At 44.8% G+C, this 20,925-nt stretch overlaps 1 protein-coding gene across 2 annotated transcripts in view; it reads right to left on the reverse strand.

Annotated features, from left to right (window-relative positions):
- Window positions 1-20,925, reverse strand: part of LOC137380242 (uncharacterized) — a 104,838-nt gene that overhangs the window by 26,470 nt on the left and 57,443 nt on the right. For both annotated transcript variants that reach the window (XM_068052097.1, XM_068052087.1), the window contains exons 4-8: window positions 16,529-16,763; window positions 16,294-16,382; window positions 13,949-14,247; window positions 2,580-2,741; window positions 225-361 (exon numbers count right to left, since the gene is read on the reverse strand). In XM_068052097.1, the coding sequence (XP_067908198.1) occupies window positions 225-361; window positions 2,580-2,741; window positions 13,949-14,247; window positions 16,294-16,382; window positions 16,529-16,763 (922 nt within the window). The remainder of the gene's footprint in view (window positions 1-224; window positions 362-2,579; window positions 2,742-13,948; window positions 14,248-16,293; window positions 16,383-16,528; window positions 16,764-20,925) is intronic.

The raw sequence follows: 20,925 nt of genomic DNA on the forward strand, positions 1-20,925 counted from the left end.
ACAGCAAGCTAATTGCAAGTTGGCCATCTGTCCTCTCAGGTGTTGTATGCTGTCTGGTGCAGAGAGACCACAACAGAGGAATGGAGAAATAGAAATGAACTTAAATATAAAAAAACAGATTAGAAGAATTAATCACGTGCATTGGGAGATGACCTAACAGATGTCACTTTAAGTACAGATTCAAGAGATTACATTCATACATTTAGTGAAGCTACTGGACTTACTTGGCTCATCCAGTTCAACTCCTACAAAGACTGCATTGGCCATTCCTGAACTGTCCAAATGGCCAATGTAACGAGCAGTGCCTGATCTGTTGCCATTTACAATCACATAATCGTTTACATTAATGGGAAGTTTCTGTCTGTAGAAGGATCAGAAGGAAAGGTTATCCCAAAGAGTGCCAACCCACTCAGCAGAATGTTTTTTTAACCATAAAAAATGTCACAGCACGAGAAGGCCATTCAGCCCATCAGTTTGCTTCACCATCCAGGAACAGGAGTAGGTCGGCTCATTCTCTTTTTCTATCCCACATTTCTTTGCTGAGTTCAGGAACTGATTGAATTTCTCTTTGAATACTTTGGGACAAATGCACTGAGCTGACTGAGCAAGCAGCCCCCGTAATGGGCCAATTAAGCCAGTACCTCCTGCGCTGACAGGCATTCTCAATAATTCTATTCCCTGGTTTTCCTGTCTAGCTTTCATACTGCTTCATTAAAACACTTTTATGTTTGACACAATGTAAGCTCATGCACCCGAGCTCCAATCTCAAAACAGCACCAGTGCGACATTTCCACACCTGCCATCTATGTGGGGTCTCTGAGCAAGATGGTCAGTGGCAAACATAGTGGTAAATTTTCTGCTGTAGACTAGCACCAAAGCTGAGACTATCCAAACTCATTTCACCACGTAGCAGAGTGAGGTCTCTAAGTTAGATTCCAACCCGATCCCAGAGGTGAAAGGAGAGTGTGCTAACCCACTGCATTACCCAATGTGGAGAGGATGCTCATTCAGCCTTACCTGGGTCACCAGCTGGAATTGCTATTTTTATCCCTTTAGTCCCAGCACAGAAACAATGGGCCAAATGGCCTCATTCTGCAACATAAATCTTTCTATGTTTTAGTTTGCGTTAGCAGCACTGAAAGCTTTGCTTATTCTACAAGTGCTTTGTTCGGTAAACCTTGCCAATGATGGCATACCATCTGCATGTGCCATCGCTGTGAGGTTAACCAAAATTCTGCTGTTTGTGTTCTAACTCGCACCAAATCCCACTCACCCATCATCCCTAAGCTCACTGACCTACATTGGCTCCCACTCCCATTTAAGCAACACCTCGATTTTATAATTCTGATCCTGGTTTTCAAATCCCTCCATGGCCTCACCCCTCCCCATCTCTTTAATCTCCTCATCCCCACCACTCTCTGAGATACCTGCGCTCCTCTAATTCTGACCTTTAGCAATTCCCCAATTTTAAAACCTCCATCATTGGTGCCTGTACCTTCAGTTACCTATGCCCTAAGCTCTTGAATTCCCTCGCTACACCTCTCCACCTCTCTTTCATCCTTTAAGACCCTCCTTAAAAGCTATCTCGTCGACCAATCTTTTGGTCATCTGACCTAATATCTCCTTATCTGACTCAGTGTCATATTTTGTTTTACAACACCTCTGTGAAGTACCTTGGAACATTTTATTACATTAAAGGCACTTTATAAAAACACGTTGCTCTTGATGTTGACATAAGGAACACACAAGCCTAGAAATTTGTTGACGTCCCGCCCAGGCGTGATGAAGGCACCTAAACGTCCAATACAATGCAGTGAATGGAAAACAAAATTGGGCAGAGTGTAAAGTGGGTTTCCAATCCAATCCGATCCAGTCTGGTCAGTTTCCTGCTGGTCGCTTACGTTGGTTATTGTCCCCGCAGGAGTCACGATTAATATCTGTATACTCTATCATAACCATGGGCCTTTCCTTAACTCTCCAGAGTATTCCCCAATGAATCAATGTAATATTTTCCAGCTATCCTTGTGGCTTCCCTGATTGAGCAGCCAATTCCATTCCAATTACTGGCAGCTCGTTGCTGCAGAACCAGACCGATTAGGAACTGCATTAAAACTGCCAAAGTTCACTCAATGCAAGACCCTGGACAGCCAGCAGAGGGGGAGACATTACATCAAATATACAGCACAGAAACAGGCCATTTGGCCCAACCAGTTCTTCATATTATTAATCGCAAAATGTAGGCAATGCTGGCAGGCAACATTTATGGCCCATCCCTAGATGCACTGAGAAGGCGTCATGGGCTCCATTTTGCATCCCTTGGGATGTCGGTGCTTCCACCAGGATTTGACCCAGTGACCAATGTACTCCACAAGCAACCAGTCAAAAGGAGGTAAGTATAAGGAAGCAGGATGGCATGACCTACTTTCTCGATGAGAGACAGCCTAGCCACTACTGAATACCTCCCTATAATGACATGGCTGAGGTTGGAAAGCCATTGCATAGGGAGTCACATCCATCCACTTACTGGCACAATACGTTTTTAACCCACAATTAACCCATGAGATTGGACAAAAACTCACCTCTGCAAGTGTAGCAATGATTTGATCTCTTTTTCATGGCCATTGCGGCCACTTGTCAGTTTGTATTTGCTAAAGAAGGAAATACAGCTGGAGCACTGGCAGCCGACCATCGGGAAAGGGAAGACGGAACAACTTAAAGTGGCATCGATCAGAAAATCTGGACTAAGGGAGAAGAGAAGAAAACCACACTCAGCAACAATTAAGTAAAATTACACATTACCAAACATCAGAGGCCATCGCAATCCTACTTACCGTAAATCATCATGCCCGGGATTATCTTTGATCCAGGTACAGCAAACCTGTGACCAATGTCCACTGACCCAATGTTACTATGCCTACATCTTTTCAGTCATTTTTTTTCTCATTTACATCTCACTCTAATACATTACATTGCCAGTACATGTCCAGCAAATCTATGCTTCACCTTCCTTCTCCTTTCATTGCTATAGATTCTTCCCTTCAAGGTCATTCATTTCCCTCTTCTCATTCATTTCTCCTTCATTGCCTTCCATCCTCCCCTCCTTGATCTTCCCTCTTCATTGTCATCCATCCACCATTGGTTAGACATTAGTCGTGGCACAATGGGTAGTACTCTTACCTCTGAATCAGAAGGTTGTGATTTTAAGCCTCCCTCTAGAGACTTAAGCACAAAACCTAGGCTGACATTTCCAATGCTACACTGTTGGAGGTGCTGTCTTTTGGATGCAGACGTTAAACTGAGGTCCTGTCTGTCCCCCTCAGGTGGATATAAAAGATCCCATGGCACTATTTCAAAAAATACCAAGAGAGTTCTCCCTGGTGTCTGGCTCAGTATTTATCCCACAACCAACATCATGGAAAAACAGATTATCAGGTGGTTTATTTTCATGTTTGGACTTGCTGCTGTTCAACCTTCAGTCCGTTAACACCCTATTTGTACTAATTCTTTGTCTTTCAACACACAATTAACATATTGTTTGCCTTTGCTCCATGACCTTTTGGTCAGCTATGTGGCCTTGTCCAATCTACATCTTCTCCTTTGTTATCTCTTGCCCCACCCCTGCCTCACTTGCTTATAACCTTTGACATTTCTAATATTTGCTAGTTCCGAAGAAGGGTCACTGACCCGAAACGTTAACTCTGCTTCTCTTTCCACAGATGCTGCCAGACCTGCTGAGTGGTTCCAGCATTTCTTGTTTTTATCAGGTCATTATTTCATTGCTGTTTGTGGGAGCTTGCTATGTGCAAATTGGCTGCAGTGTTTTCCTACATTACAACAATGTACTGGCTGTGAAGCACGTTGGGATATCCTGAGGCTGTGAAAGGTGGTATAAAAATGCGAGTTCTTTCTATCCCTCTTCTCTTCATTGTACTTAAACACACAATTAGCTGAGCGTGTCTCCTTCAAACAAACTGTTTAACCAATAACTCCAGACTGTTGCCTCCTTGAGACTGTGTTCATGCAAAATGATGTTCTGGAGACCTTATTATCTTGCCATGCCAAGAGCCCCTGACAGATGTTCAGCTCCAGTGATCAGGATCTAATGTCTCAGTCCTGGAGTGTGATTGATAGTATCTCTTTACAAATACACAGTCTGTTGATTCTGCCAGAGAAACTGGCACACACCCATCAGTTTTTTTAAAAAGAAATCTCTATTACCTATCCTATTCAGTTTTAAAATAGAAAAGGGAACACAGTCACATCTTAAGATACCAACAGTTCACAGGATTTTCGTTAGTTACACCTGCAAAATACACGTAGCAATCCCAGATTTCCAGGGTACCGAAGGATTGCATCAGCCTGGCAACCAGTCACTCAGTCAACCAATAATAGAAACTGCACTGACAGAGACCAACTGGGGAGCTATTCTTCCCACTCACCCACCTTGTGATCAATCGGCATGGTAACAGTCTGATACCACTACCTAAGTGCCCATTCTTTATACAAAAGCTTGGGGTAGTGAGGACCCCTCAAGAAACACTTCATCACGCTGACACAGATCCTATTCTCAACGAGTCTACACACACACACACACATATATATATAAATTTAGATCAGCTGACATGAAATTTGCTGGGTCAGAAGATAAACAGAGGCCCCAATTTTATTCCCTCCCATCATTCCCCACCCACCCGCACCACCCCAACCCCCCACCACCGCCCCACCACCCCCTGGCAGTCTTCCGTGAGATGATGGTTTCTGCCTTGGTGGTGAACTCTGTTAAACATCACCTGGTGTGGCTCAGGAGCCCCACTGTGGCATGGCAGTATCTGCTGCACTTGCTGCAGGTGAAGGCAGTGGGAGTGGGTTGAGAAGATGCATTGAGAGGATTTTGGCCTCTGTTTTCTCTGGGCCCTTCTTCTCAGCTAGCCGAGCTTTTCATTTCTCCTCGTCTCCTCCGAACAGTCAGCCTCCAGAGGTCCTAGCCAATGCCATCTGTCTCCCAGTTATCTGTGCCAATGTCTGCCATCGTCATTTCTCACTTCTAGGTGTCCTTGCAGCGGAGGTCTAGCAGTTGGACATCTAGCAGTTGGTGACCCAGTGGCCAGTTCATCGGACAGAAGGTCTTTGGGTATGTGGCACCCAGCTTGGTGAAAACCCATCCATCTAGGAGCAGTTAAAATGAGGCCAATCACTTACACTCTTCCAACCCTGCTGCCTTCCCACTATGTCCCAATCTTAAACTGATCTTTCAAGTAGGCAAGCAGAACGCCTGGAGGAAAGGCTGGGTTGGGAAGAGGGGGGGGGGGGGGGGTAAGAGGTGGAGAGGATGGTCCTTCTTTAAATATGCGGATTGGATCCGATGATTCCCCCACCCTATCCCAGCCAGAGCCCCACCAGATTCAACTTTCCTCCAGATTCTTGCTAAACACCCCTGCCCTCATTACTTGTAGACCTCCCCTCCAACACAGTCTGCCAGGTTTGTCTCTACGGCCCTTCCTGACGCCAAAACTCAGCTCCTACCCGCCAGCCAGGTAGTGGATGGGGCCGGGTTACGGCAGGACTCCTGGAACATTTATGGAAATGGGACCCAGTAAGTCGAGCTTTGGCAATCTTGGATTCCCCACTTAGGGAGCTCACGAGGAACCACAGCTGCCCACCCCCTCCCCTTTAAAATTGGGAGCAGAGAATTTGCACATTCTGAACTGTGCCCAATATGTTCACTGGTGCGGAACCTTTTTACCTCAGCAGTCACAAAGATAAATACAGACAGCCCATCTAGATGATCATTCCATAGAAACCTGTGACCTCCCCAAGCACAGCATCGCTTAAACGACTCCAGAGTATTTTGTCTCAGGACACTGATCACTCTTTATGTGGAGGCCTGACCTCAGTCCTGAACTTTATTTGTTCCTACCTACCTTCCTTGTGAAATAGTCATCTTCTAACTTGGATTCAACCTCTCTACTCTAAATTACAATCACTACTATGGTTCAACACATACGTCTGCTTCCACAATTTCATTTTTACAACCAGCGTGATGTTAATAACCACAATAACACGTACAAATACTTTTATAGGCTTAATTAACACTACGTTTTAAATATTTTGAGAGGACAATCGGCATAGCGCTGTGATTTTACCAGGATTTAACAGCAAGTCTGCTTTAAATGTAACTGTTACAACCGAGGTGGGAGGAGTGCATTGTCTTTCTCTAGTTCCACTTCTCCACAGATCACAACATATATTTAACTGTTTACCCAGTTACCGATACAGTCAATCGTAGAATCCACTCTTTATCCCAGAATAAAATACACCAACCAGATTTTTTTAATAAACAACAAAATTATCAGTTTATTATAAAACGAGACTTATCCAGTAATGAAGCAAAGCATTAATACACAAATTGAAATATGAAAGTTCCCTTTTTAAATACCCAACACACACACCCACTCACACATACTGGTTAAAGAAAAAGAAAGAATTCTGTCTCTGCAGAGGTCTTTTGCAATTAAAAAAAAGACAAAAAAGAATACTTTGGCCAAATATTTGCTAATTCTTGAAGAAAAAGGATGAGATATGTTGTGCCCCATACAGTCTGGCATCTGAGTACACGTAGACGGGTTACTCGGATCTTTTCTGGAGCAGTTCTTTTTAGGTGGCATTGAAAAGTAATCTGGCAGGCTTTCCAGATGCTTCTCAGGAGAAATGCAGCACCAGGGGCCTTAACTGTCACACACTGGATTCAGAGTTTTTTCAAAGAGTTAGAGAAGGAGGAGCTGGATGTTTTTCAGCAGGCTACAAGCCTAACTGCTTTCAACACAGTCCACACCCCAACTGAACCAAAAGAATATCCCAAAAGAGAAACTTCCTGACCACCATAAATCTTGACAGGCAGCAGGATTGCACTGTCTTTTCTAGTTCCACATCTCCACAGGGCACAACATATATTTAAACGTTTACCTAGTTACAAATACGGTCAATCATAGACTCTATTTTTATCCCAGAATAAAATACACCAACCAGCTTTCTTTAATAAACAACAAAATTATCAGTTTATTATAAAACAAGACTTAACCAGTAATGAAGCAAAGCATTAACACAGAGACTGAAATATGAAAGTTCCCTTTTTACCTTAGTCCTTCACACACACACACACACACATACACACAGTCACCGGTTAACCACAAAAATAGAGATTTTTCTCTTTAGAGCTCTGTTACAATAAAAAGACAAAGAAGAATATTTTTGCCAAATACTTGCTAATTCTTGAAGAAAAAAAAAAGATATGGAAAGATGTCAGTTGTCCCTTTTTGGTTTGGCGTTCCAAATGCGCGTAGATGGCTGTCACTGGGATCTTCCTAGAACAGTTCATTTCTGGCAACATTGAGGATCAGTTTGGCAGGCTTTCCAGAAGAAATGCAGCAACAGGGGTTTCTGGCAGGACTTTCAGGAGGAATGCAATATCAATTTCTCTATTTTTTACACTAGCTTGTAAGAAATTCTCAAAGAGATGGAAAAGCTGGCAGGCTTTTCAGAGATTTTTTTTATTCAGTCATGGGATGTGGGCGTCGCTGGCCAGGCCAGCATTTATTGCCCACCTCTAGTTGCCCTTGAGAAGGTGGTGATGAGCTGCCTTCAGTCCATATGGGGTAGGTACACCCACAGTGCTGTTAGGAAGGGAGTTCCAGGATTTTGACCCAGTGACAGTGAAGGAACGGCGATATAGTTCCAAGTCAGGATGGTGTGTGACTTGGAAGGAACTTGCAAGTGGTGGTGTTCCAATACATTTGCTGCCCTTGTCCTTCTAATTGGTGGAGGTCGTGGGTTTGGAAGGTGCTGTCTAAGGAGCCTTGGTGCGTTACTGCAGTGCATCTTGTGGATGGTGCACACTGCTGCCACTGTGTGTCGGTGGTGCAGGGAGTGAATGTTTGTGGATGGGGTGCCAATCAAGTGGGCTGCTTTGTCCTGGATGGTGTCGAGCTTCTTGAGTGTTGTTGGAGCTGCACCCATCCAGGCAAGTGGAGAGTATTCCATCACACTCCTGACTTGTGCCTTGTAGATGGTGGACAGGCTCTGGGGAGTCAGGAGGTGAGTTACTCGCCGCAGGATTCCTAGCCTCTGACCTGCTCTTGTAGCCACAGTATTTATATGGCTACTTCAGTTCAGTTTCTGGTCAATGATAGCCCCTAGGATGTTGATAGTGGGGAATTCAGCGATGGTAATGCCATTGAATGTCAAGAGGAGATGGTTAGATTCTCTCTTGTTGGAGATGGTCATTGCCTGGCACTTGTGTGGCACGACTGTTACTTGCCACTTATCAGCCCAAGCCTGGATATTGTCCAGGTCTTGCTGCATTTCTACACAGACTGCTTCAGTATCTGAGGAGTCACGAATGGTGCTGAACATTGTGCAATCATCAGCGAACATCCCCACTTCTGAGCTGATGATTGGAAAAGGCTGAACAGGGGTTTTGTCCTTGGCAGGTTGATTCTTAAACTCCTTTCAAAACACTGTCCACACCCCAACTCTGTCCAAAGCTAAACCAAAAACAATCTGAAGAGTCAAGCCTGTTGAGCCCTATAAATCTTGATCTGTCACTTCTCTGTAAACATCTCCCCTTAGTCCAGAAAACCCCTGCTGGGTATTTATCTGAAGTCAGGTGACTTCCAGTAAGGTATGTTTACCAACCAAGTCCCCTCAGTGTCCTTTCAATGACCCCAGTGAAAAAAAATCCATGGAACCCTTTTCATTTCTCCCAAATAAAACAATGTCCATAATTCTAAAATACATGAATCCTCAAAAAGAAGTGACAAAAATTTTGAAGCACCATCATAACAATATACACAGTTAATCACTATATGAAAAATCTCCTGTTTACAGATTATGCAAAAATAAGAGGTAGGCAATTACTGTTACATTGCAACAGTGACTACACTTCATAAGTATCTCTTTGGCTGTAAAATGCTTTTGGACATCCTGAGGTTATGAATAATAAGGTACTACATAAATGCAAGTCATCCTTTATTCTTTCTAATGAGGAACTATGCAACCAGAGTCACATCTTTTAGTTAATTTGGGCCAATAAGCGGTAGATACTGTTTGATGTATATGGGTATAAAATAATTCGTTTGGAAGAACAATAGGTTGGAGAAGATGGGTTTGTTCTCCTTGGAGCTAAGGATATTGAGGGGAGATTTGATAGAGGTGTACTAGATTATGCCAGGTTTGGATAGGGTAGACAAAGAAAAGCTATTCCCATTAGTTGATGGGACAAGGGGTAGGGGACACAGGTTTAAGGTTTTGGGCAAGGGATGCAAGGGGCATGTGAGGGAGAACGTTTTACGCAGCAAGTGGATGGAAGTGGAGACCATGAATAATTTCAAAAGGAAATTGAATGGACACTTTAAGGAAATAAACTTACCAGGCTACAGCGATAGAGCGGGCCAATTGGACCAATTGTATTGCCCTACAGAGAGCTGGCATGGACTCAATGGGCCAAATGGCCTCTTACTGTACTATTATGACTGACTAAATTGCCAGTCAAATACTTAGCAGTCGTAAAGAAAACACAATGGGCAGAATTCAACCTTAAAGAGGCTCTACTGCCATATCAGGCTGGTCCAACTGGTCACATCAGGCACCAATTTAAACAATGAAGTGCTTTTAAAGTGTAGCCTCCGTTGCAATGAAGGGAAAAGCAGCAGCCAACTTGTGCATTGCCTATGATTTTCCACCCATTTTAATCATTAAATCATGGCAGGTCAAGACACAATTTCCTACCAGCAGCATGATCTCAATACATTGCCCCTGGAATGTGTGTGAGTATAGAGATCTTAATCACCTTTGGAGATTGTAAGATAATCCAAAAAGAAATTAAAAACACTCAAAGGGAGGAGATAGTTCTTCTGGACTCTACAAGTGTGCAGGAAAATCATCTCCAGGACACTCCTGTGACTCATTGTGGACTACAATGTTCTGAACAAGTCATATCTCAAGTACTGACTAATGCTCCGCTCACCAGAATGTTTTGGACCATTCTAGCCCACGAAACCTTTCAGACAAAAGTAATAATGCGACTGCTTGATGTTACAGAGAAAAGAACTAATGAAGAATAACTAGATAAGCTACGACTCTTCACCGTCTTATGTACCTTATGTAGGTACATAAGACACAATGCGATAGAGAAAATGAGCCTGAAACAAAGGGCTGGATTTTATAAGTTCGCCGCCGAGATCAGGGGTGAGCTTCAAAAATGGCGCTATTCGGCATGGCAGCTCATATAAATGACCGGGGCGGACCGTCCCTACCCCCCAATGACAGGGAGGGAGCAGGCAGTCCGTCCCCGGCAACTGAGTCAGGCGCCACTGCACAGGTGTCGACGCCATTTTTAAAGGGCTTCAAGCCCTACATTACAATTTAAATTTTTACGGATACAGTGCTTTTAAAAAATGAAATAAATTTCTCCTGACTCTCTCCCACACCCCCCCAATAACCATGGAAATAATAACCTGCCCTCTCCCCCAACAAAACACTTAGCTTGTGCTCCCGACCTCACCCCACCCCACAAAGTTCATCAACTTTAAACTTTACACGTTCCCACCACCCCCTAGACCAATGAAATTAGTTTTATCCCGCTACCTCCACTCCCGCACTGAGAAACTTACCTGCTCCCCCCACCCCACCAGTGTTCCGCCTTAGATCACCAGACGGAGATCCGAAGGCACGTGAGTGCCAGCCACCAGCACCAATATGGCACCACAGCAGACAGTGAGAGCAGGCAAATAATTAATTCATTTATTTTACTAAATTTATTTTACTAAATGGACAAAAGAGCTAAACTCAAGAGGTGAGGTGTGAGTGACTGCCCTTGACATCAAGGCAGCATTTGACTGAGTATGGCATCAAGGAGACCTAGAAAAACTGGAGTCAATGGGAATTGGGGGAACAACTCGCAGCTTGGTTGGAGTCAGACCTAACACAAAGGAAGATGGTTGTGGTTGTTGGAGGTCAATCATCTGAGCTCCAGGACATCACTGCCGGAGTTCCTCAGGGTAGAGTCCTAGGCCCAACCGTCTTCAGCTGCTTCATCAATGACCTTCCTTCAATCATAAGGTCAGAAGTGGGGATGTTCACTGATGATTGCACAATGTTCAGCACCATTCGTGACTCCTCAGATACTGAAGCAGTCCGTGTAGAAATGCAGCGAGACCTGGACAATATCCAGGCTTGGGCTGATAAGTGGCAAGTAACAGTCGCGCCACACGAGTGCCAGGCAATGACCATCTCCAACAAGTGAGAATCCAACCATCTCCCCTTGACATTCAATGGCATTACCATCGCTGAATCCCCCACTATCAACATCCTGGGAGGTTACCATTGACCAGAAACTGAATTGGAGTAGCCATATAAATACCATGGCTACAAGAACAGATCAGAGGTTAGGAATCCTGTGGTGAGTAACTCACCTCCTGGCTCCCCAATGCCTGTCCACCATCTACAAGGCACAAGTCAGGACTGTGATGGAATACTCTCCATTTGCCTGGATGGATTAGATTAGATTAGAGATACAGCACTGAAACAGGCCCTTCGGCCCACCGAGTCTGTGCCGACCATCAACCCCCCATTTATACTAATCCTACACTAATCCCATATTCCTACCAAACATCCCCACCTGTCCCTATACTTCCCTACCACCTACCTATACTAGTGACAATTTATAATGGCCAATTTACCTATCAACCTGCAAGTCTTTTGGCATGTGGGAGGAAACCGGAGCACCCGGAGAAAACCCACGCAGACACAGGGAGAACTTGCAAACTCCACACAGGCAGTACCCAGAATCGAACCCGGGTCCCTGGAGCTGTGAGGCTGCAGTGCTAACCACTGCGCCACTGTGCCGCTCCAACAACATTCAGGAAGCTCGACACCATCCAGGACAAAGCAACCCGCTTGATTGGCACCCCATCCTCAAACATTCACTCCCTCCACCATCGACGCACAGTGGCAGCAGTGTGTACCATCTACAAGATTCACTGCAGCAACTCACCAAGGCTCCTTAAACAGCACCTTCCAAACCTGTGACCTCTACCAACTAGAAGGACAAGGGCAGCAAATGCAAGGGAATGCCACTACCTGCAAGTTGCCCTCCAAGTCACATACCATCCTGACTTGGAACTATATCACCGTTCCTTCACTGTCACTGGGTCAAAATCCTGGAACTCCCTTCCTAACAGCACTGTGGGTGTACCTACCTCACATGGACTGCAGCGGTTCACGAAGGCAGCTCACCACCACCTTCTCAAGGGCAATTGGGGATGGGAAATAAATGCTGGCATAGCTAGTGATGCCCACATCCCATGAATGAATAAAAAAAATTAACATATTTAAATTTTGGTCCTGTCAACGAGCGATGGGGGGGCCGCCACGAAGTCTCGCCGCCACCAGCAATATCGGGCCGCGCCTTACCGGCGTTGAGGCCCATGGCGGGAGTCTGCCGGAGGCATTTTCCAGCTCCACCCCCCGCCACATCCCCTGGCGTCATAAAATCCAGCCCAATACTTTTAGATATACCAAGGAGGTAAGACAAGAGGGCAAGGGTTCAGAGATGTCAAAGGCAGACATCAGCAAGTGTTTCTACCATCATTTCAGCATCTCAATCATCCTTCCTGCCAATTTATTCCAGCTGTTAATCACTTTCTGTCAAAAGAAAGTTTGTATTCTGGAAGGATGAAGGACCTTCTTCTGAACCGATCCTGAATATTGTTACGATCGAGGTGGGAGGAGTGCACTGTCTTTTCTACTTCCACTTCTCCACAGGTCACAACAGATATTTAAATGTTTACCCAGTTACCAATACGGTCCATCATAGACTCTTCATCCCAGAAGAAAATATACCAAGCAGGTTTCTTTAATAAACAACAAAATTATCAGTTTATTACAAAACAAGAACTTGCCAGTAACGAATCAAAGCATTAACACACAGAGTGAAATATGAAAGTTCCCGTTTAGCTTACACACACACACACACACGTTAACAGTAAAATAGAAATGTTCTCTTTAGAGTTGTTACCAACAAAAAGACAAAAAAAAATACTTTGACCAAATACTTGACAATCCTTGAAGGAAAAAAGACAAGATATGGAAAGATGTCAGTTATCCCTCTTTGGTTTGGAATCCCAAAGATACGTAGATGGCTGTCATTGGGATCTTCCTAGAACAGTTCTTTTTCAACGACATTGAGGATCAGTTTGGCAGGCGTTCCAGGAGAAATGAGGCAACAGGGGTGTCTGGCAGGTGTTTCAGGAGGAATGCAGCAACAATTTCTCTATTTCTTACACTAGCTTCTAAGAGCTTCTCAAAGAGATGGAAAAGCTGGCAGGCTTTTCAAAGAGATGGAAAAGGCTGAGCTGGGGTTTTGCCCTCGGCAGTTGGATTTTTAAACTCCTTTCAAAACACTGTCCACACCCCAACTCACAGTCCAAAGCTAAACCAAAAACAATCTCAAGAGTCAAGCCTCTTGACCCCTATAAATCTTGACCTGTCACTTCTCTGTAATCATCTCCCCTTAGCCCAGAAAGCTGGTTATTTATCTGAAGACAGGTGACTTCCAGTACGGGTTGTTTACAAACCAAGTCCAAAAGACCTTCCGATGACCCCAGTGAAAAAAAATCCACAGAATCCTGTTCAGTTTTCCTAAATAAAACAATGTCCATAATTCTAAAATACATGAGTCCTAAAAAAACTAACAAAAAATAGAGAAGCGCAGTCATAACAACATATCCAGCAAAGGCACGATGACTCTCTGTCTGTGCTGTATCATTCTGTGATTCATTCTGTACAGCACTGCCGTATATATTTTCTATATCTTACAAATAAAAATGTTTGAGCATCAATGAGCCAAGTGCACGAATGGACGAAACTAAACTACACTTCTCCCTCCACCTACCTTCTTGCCTTTGTTGCGTTGTCATGGGATGTAGGTTGTAACTGTCCCTCCTTTGTTGGGAGTGTGCAATTTATTAAGAGTTTCCTCTGCCTCCCCTGGTCTGTTGTATTTGTCTCCTCTTTGAAGCGTCGTTCTTCCCTGTGACTGGCTCGCCCTGTGTCCTGACGTGAGGCCTGACTGACACATCGGCAAGCTGTGGTGATTGGTTCAGCGTCACATGGCCTAGAGTCACCTCTTCGCCCTGTGCCATTTTCATGGTGCATATATTCCATTGACAGAATCTCCTGTGGCTGTTGCTTCTGAAAAATCAAAGATTACATCAAGTAAGTTTATGGGTTTTCCTTGTAGTGTATAGTTATCCCCTGGTACAGGAATGGAGGCATGAGAGAGAGAAGGAAAGTGGGAGAGTAAGAGAAAGGGAGGAAGAGAAAGAGAGAGTGAAAGAGAAAGTCCTTTTGAACGTAGTCACTGTGGTAATGTAGAAACTGCCATTAGCCAATGGGAGGGGTGGGAAGACTGGAATATATGTTTTCCCACCCAAAAATGTTTTCTGGATTGTTTTATGTCCCCCACTCCCCATCTTCTGCTCCGAAAGCCGGAACTATTCTACATTCTCCCCTAAAACCTTTATAGGTGGTTGGACCTCTGCTCTCCAGCACCCTATCTAAGAGGACAGGATATGCCAGGGTTGTTTTCTCTGGAACAGAAGCAGCTGAGGGGAGATTTAATTGAGGTGTATAAAATTTTGAGGGGCCTAGATAGATTAATCCTTAGCAGAGAGGTCAATAACCAGGCAACATGGACTTAAAGTAATTGGCAGAAGGTTTAGAGGGGAGTTGACAAGATATTTTTTCACCCAGATGGTAGTGGGAGTCTGGAACCCACTACTCAAAAGGGCAGAAGAGGCAAAGACCCTAAAAACAGTTTTAAAAATTCTTGGATATGCACTTGAGGTGCTGTAAGCTACAGGGCTACGGACCAAGAGCTGGAAAGTGAGATTAGGCTGGATAGCTCTTTTTCAACTGGCACAGACATGATGGGTCAAAAGGCCTCCTTTTGTGTCGTAAGTTTTCTATATTTTCTATTGATGTGTGACCCTTGGTAAGGAGTATGCGGAGGGTAATACATGTGCATGTGGTTCCATAGACACATGCACTTTTAGCAGCGTTTGTTAGATGTATTTCAGAAACAAGACCCCTAAGCAATTTTCTCTTGACCAATCCAGGGTACTGCAGTCAAGTATAATGGACACAACCAACACACCCTTCTTAAGAATAGCTAAGGACAGGCCCAGGGATTGTATTATGCAAATTAAATTAAATCATGGCTAATCTGTACCTCAATTCCATTTACACACCTTGGTTCCATACCCTTAACATTAAAAATCACTCAAGTTCTGAAATTTCCAACTGACCCCCAGCCACAAAAATATAACAGGAACCAAGTCACGTGAATTGAAAAATAATTTCTGCATGTGTTGATCTTATTCCCGCTCTTTCATACTAATCAGAAAAGATGTTTCCTTTTGGTAACTAACATTGAGGGGTAATTTTTGCCTTCACCACCTTTCAGAAGTTATGTCACAAAATCCCAAAATGCATTAATAATGTAGATATGACAGGTAGATGAGGAAAAGCTATTTCCAGAACAGTGGGGAGGGGATAACCTTAAAATTAGAGCTAAACCATTCCGGGGTGATGTCAGGAAGCACTTCTTCACACAAAGGGTAGTGAAAATCTAGAACTGGACGTCAATTGACAATTTCAAAACCAAGATCAGCAGAGTTTTGTTAGGCAAGGGTATTAAGGATTATAGACCAAGGCAGGTAAATGGAGTGAAGATCCAGACCAACCATGATCTAACTGAATAGCAGACCAGAATCAAAGGGCTAAATAGCCGACTCCTGTTCTTATGCCCCTTTGACACTTTGCCTGGCCGTGTGGTAATATTTGTAGGAGACCGCGTACAACCCAATTTGAAAACCAATAGGTATTGTCAAAAAAAAAGCATAATTATTCTAAAAGTATTTATTGATGTTTATAAAAGAACCACCTGGAGTTTTTTATTCTGATGGAAACCATCAGTTCGGGTCTGCTTCCCTCCTGCACTGGTTTCATTGTAGAAGGGGATTTCTGGAATATTGTCCTATTAGTTTAATCTGAAGCTGACCTGCAGCACCCCCCACCCCCCCCCCAAACCCCAAGCCGCACCCCAACTGCAAGAAGAAATGCTGCTGGCAAAGTTTTTTTTTAACTGATGTGTAGATGTTGGGAGAGTACTTTTACATCTTCCCCTTTGTTTGTTGGACAATGTGCATTGACAAAAAAAAGCATCCTGCTGATTACCTCACTCTGTCTTAGACGACTGCGTAGAAGTTCAATCTGATGCCAAGCGTTCCCCAAATCTTCCGTCAGTCTGGAATTTAATAGCAACGCTGAAAAGGAAAAGATGTAAAATCAGCCAAAGAAGCCACAGACAGCTCATTTATTCACACCATTTAAAAAGAAATCAATCCCACTAATAGCTGTTCCAAAAAAATAGACTGTGTGTGTCCATTAACATTGCTGCTCTTGTACATACTTTCCATTAGCTGCTCCTCGCACCTTTTCTGCATTAGGAGCTTGGGACATTCCACTTGGACCTCTCGGGATACCGTGGACTTATGCCTATGGACTGGCTGCAGTGGTGACTCCACATTCTGCGGTGTGGAGACAGGTTTGGCCAGCACTTCCTGATCCAGCTTGTGGTGAGCTTCCCTAGGTGATACCTGGATCATAATCTGTTCTGCCTCTTTACAACTTATCGGTTCTGTTGTCTGCATAGAGAGGGAGAGAAAAAAACACACATATACAATTTAAAATAATGCAAATTTTGGCAGTGAATTTAAATTTATAGACTACTGCCTTATCTTATGTTCCACATTCTGCTCACCTAACCCCAATCCCTTCCACACTCCAGAAACAAGGGAAAATGTTCCACCTGCTGAATAAGAAATGTTTATATGGAGCAACTGGGAAAATTCAGCTGCAAGCATTACAGCTCAATCAATGTAGTCAGGGAGGTGGCCACACGACAGCCTCTGCAGAGTAAAGCAGTTCTGCCCTGCAGTTGATGGTACCCAAAGAGATCAACAACAATCATGGCGGCACAGTGGCGCAGTGATTAGCACTGCAGCCTCACAGCTCCAGAGACCCGGGTTCGATTCTGGGTACTGCCTGTGTGGAGTTTGCAAGTTCTCCCTGTGATCGCGTGGGTTTTCGCCAGGTGCTCCGGTTTCCTCCCACAGCCAAAGACTTGCAGGTGATAGGTAAATTGGCCATTGTAAATTGCCCCTATTGTAGGTAGATGGTAGGGAATATGGGATTACTGTAGGGTTAGTATAAATGGGTGGTTGTTGGGCAGCACAGACTCGGTGGGCCGAAGGGCCTGCTTCAGTGCTGCATCTCTAAATAAATAAAAAACAACATAACATTTATACAACACCTTTGATGTAGTAAAACATCCCAAGCCACTTCACAGCAGCGTCATCAAGTGAAATTAGACACCGAGCCATGTAAAAAGATACTAGAATTGGTGACCAAAAGCTTGGTTTTAAGGAGCATCTTAAAGGAGAGACAGGCAGCATAGTTTAGGGAAGTTATACCAAAATTTAGGACCGAGGCAGCTGAAGGCACAACCACCAATGGTGAAATGATGGAAATCAGAGGTTGGCGAGAGGCCCGAAATGGATTGCAGAGATCTTGGAGCGATTAAAGGGTGTATCAATTTTGTCTGCAAAATTAAAAGAAAATCAAATCTAAAGCTGGCGTTATAAATCAATTCTCCTTTAACTTTCCACACAAAGTGTTGTCTCTTGTGTTTGTGACAATCTGGCTGGATCAGTCACCCCCAACTCCTGGGCCTCAAAACCCCCTGTTATTTCCATCTCTTCCCAGGAATACTGACTCACAGTTGCATGAGAACCAGGGCTGTTTGTCATGTGTGGTCCTGACCAGTTAGTGTTGGCAGGCTAGTTAACTGTGGCAGGAATCACAGCCAGTCATTACCTTGTTCTCACCCATCCCTCACACACATAGGGCTGGATTTTACTAGCCCCTCGATGTCGAGGGTCATGACCGGGGGGCCCATAAAATACTTGCAGGAACGTCCCGCCATGACCTCCAACGCCTAATCATTCGCATATTGTAACGAATGCAAATAAATGGTAAACAACGTACCTAGACCGGGCGTCCGTCCAACGCCAATATTCCAGCCTGTGGCCGGAAATGACACGTCTTCCGATCCCGGTTTGGGGATTCAAGGCGAGACACTGATGGAGAGGGGTGAGGAGTTTAATTTTTAGATGGGGGGGGGGCAGGGGGTGAGCGGGAAAAACACCTTTTATTGGCTATGGGGATGGTGGGAAAGGGTTGAAGGGCAAATGTGACGAGGTTGGGGGTTAAAGTTCGGGGTGGGAATAAAATAAATTTTCTACATATATGCCAATAAAAAAACATGGGGGTGAGCTGGGGTTGGGAAAGGGCCTCCATCTATAATTATTTTAAAAATTAAAATGCACAATAACGCGACTTTAAAAATTTAATTATTTCCTAAGGGCTTTAAGTCCTTTAAAAAAAGGCTCTGGTGCGTGCGTGGTGGGGCTGGTCGCCATTGCTGGGGACGGAGGGACAAATGACTAATGCCACAGGCAACTGGACACCATGTAATTGAAACGAGGCCTTTTTGTCCCCTTGCTCTCTAACTAGTTATGGTGTTTAGTAATGAGGCGGCTGAGGCTGTGTTTAAAAAAAAATTGTTCTTGTATTAAGTAAAATGTTGGCACCTCATCAGGGACAGCCAGTTTGGTTGGAATCCTTCATCTGCCTAATCCACACTGCCATCACCAATTAAAGAGCTGATTGTGCCCTGTGAAGCTTATCTTATTTATAATTAATATAATGCCCCAGGCAAGAGCCCTGCCTGGGGATCGGTAACATCAGACCAAACCAGAGGAGCAATGGGAAATAAAGGGGTCAGCCATGGCACAGTGGTAGCACCCTTGCTTCTGATTTAGAAGGTTGTGGGTTTCAGTCCCAGCCTTAAGACTTGAGCCCATAATCTAGGCAGACACTCCAGTGCAGGACTGAGGCAGCATCTGTGGAGAGAGAATCAGCGTTAACGTTTCAGGTCTTTGACCTTTCATCAGAACTGGCAAATGAAGGGTCATTCACCTGAAACGTTAACTCTGTTTCTCCTCCACAGCTGCTGCTAGACCTGCTCAGTATTTCCAGCATCTATTTCCAGCTGCGTTGAATATCTCATCCTAAAGTATGAGGCAGTACTGCACTGTCGGAGGTGCCATCTTTAGGATGAGATATTCAACGCAGCCTCTGTCTGTCCTCTCAGGTAGAAGTGGCACTATTTTGAGAAAGCCTGGCCAATATTTATCCCTAAACCAACATCACTAAGACAGGTTGTTGACTCACTTGCTGGGTGCTATTGGTTCCACATTTCCTATAGTAACTGCAGTTCAAAAATACAGCATTGGCTGTGAAACGCTTTGGGACATTCTGAGGTCATGAAAGGCACTTTATAAATGCATGTCCTTTCTTTCCTAATCATTTCCTATTTTGACTGAGGGTTATTATCAGCTTTCTTCTAATCAGTGACACCAGGCAAAGTGGGGTTGAGATCAAGTACTTGGCGGAGCAGTGGATTAAACCTGCTCCTTGGTGCTCATATTTCTACGCCAAAGTCCCACAACACTGTCACAAAAGCTAAATACTGCAGATGCTGGAAATCTGAAATATAAACAGAAAATGCTGGAAATACTGAGCAGGTCTGGCAGCAGCTGTGGAGGAGAAACAGAGTTAACGTTTCAGGTCAATGACCCTTCATTTGCCAGTTCTGATGAAAGGTCACTTTCCCAGTATTCCCAGCATTTCTTGTTTTTATTTATTCTAGTCTCCCAATGCTGTGTGTTCCACTCCTGGACAGAAAGCAGAGCACTGGGAGTAACATCTAACTGGACATACAATCATGACTACTTTCAGGCCATCAGATACCTGGGGAAGGACTGTCCAGATCAGCAAATGTACAGATCTCAGTCTCTCTACTGCCAATAAAATGGTAAGCACACAACCAATGAAATTTCCATTCTCACCAGAATTATACTGCCCCCTGAAGAGTCTATTGCCAACCAAAAAATACACTTTCCGGGATTTTAACCAGGCAGCGGGGGTCTCGACCACCGGCAAGAGTCCCGCGTCGCCTCCTCTGGGGAAGGCCCACCAGATCAAGTGCCAATTAGGCACTTAAGTGGACAGCGCAGGCCTTCCCATGGATCAAGGACCCTGGCAACAGAAGTCCCGCCTGCTGAGAACTGCTGGCCAATCAGAGGCCGGCAGCTCCATAACTGTGCAGCACCACCGCGGAGGTGGTGGCTGCTGCCGGTACAGCGCCCACCCAAGACCCTGGAACCGGTCACAGGTCTCAGCGAGAGGGGTTTCGCGGGGTGGGGGTCGCAGGGGGACAACAAGGGCAGGGGAGTGACTCTCAGCAGGTTCCCCCCCCCCCACTCCCCCAATGTCAGGTCCCTCGTTCAGGCTTCTTAAGGGCAATTAGGGATGGGCAATAAATGCTGGCCTAGCCAGCGAGGCCCACATCCCATGAATGAATAAAAAAAAGGCAGCAAGTGCCTTTTAACGAGGCCGGCAAGCAACCCGCAATGGGTTTACTTGGCATGCTCCCTCTACGGCGACAGGCCCACCTGCCACTGGGCTAATTCCAGAGGCGGTAGGGTGAGACCCTTAATAGGGAATTAATTCCCCACTAAAGGGCCTCAACTGGTGGCGGGGCTGGAAGGCCGTGCACAGGGGAAGTGGCGGGGGCCCTCCCTCAGCCACCATCGCACCTGATTATATGCTCTCCCCACCTCCAAACCGATGCGGGGGAAGAGCATAAAACTCCCCCCATGCTGTCTGGATGAGCCTCATCAT

Source organism: Heterodontus francisci, chromosome 2 (genome assembly GCF_036365525.1).
Source record: "Heterodontus francisci isolate sHetFra1 chromosome 2, sHetFra1.hap1, whole genome shotgun sequence".
Taxonomy (NCBI): Eukaryota; Metazoa; Chordata; class Chondrichthyes; order Heterodontiformes; family Heterodontidae; genus Heterodontus; species Heterodontus francisci.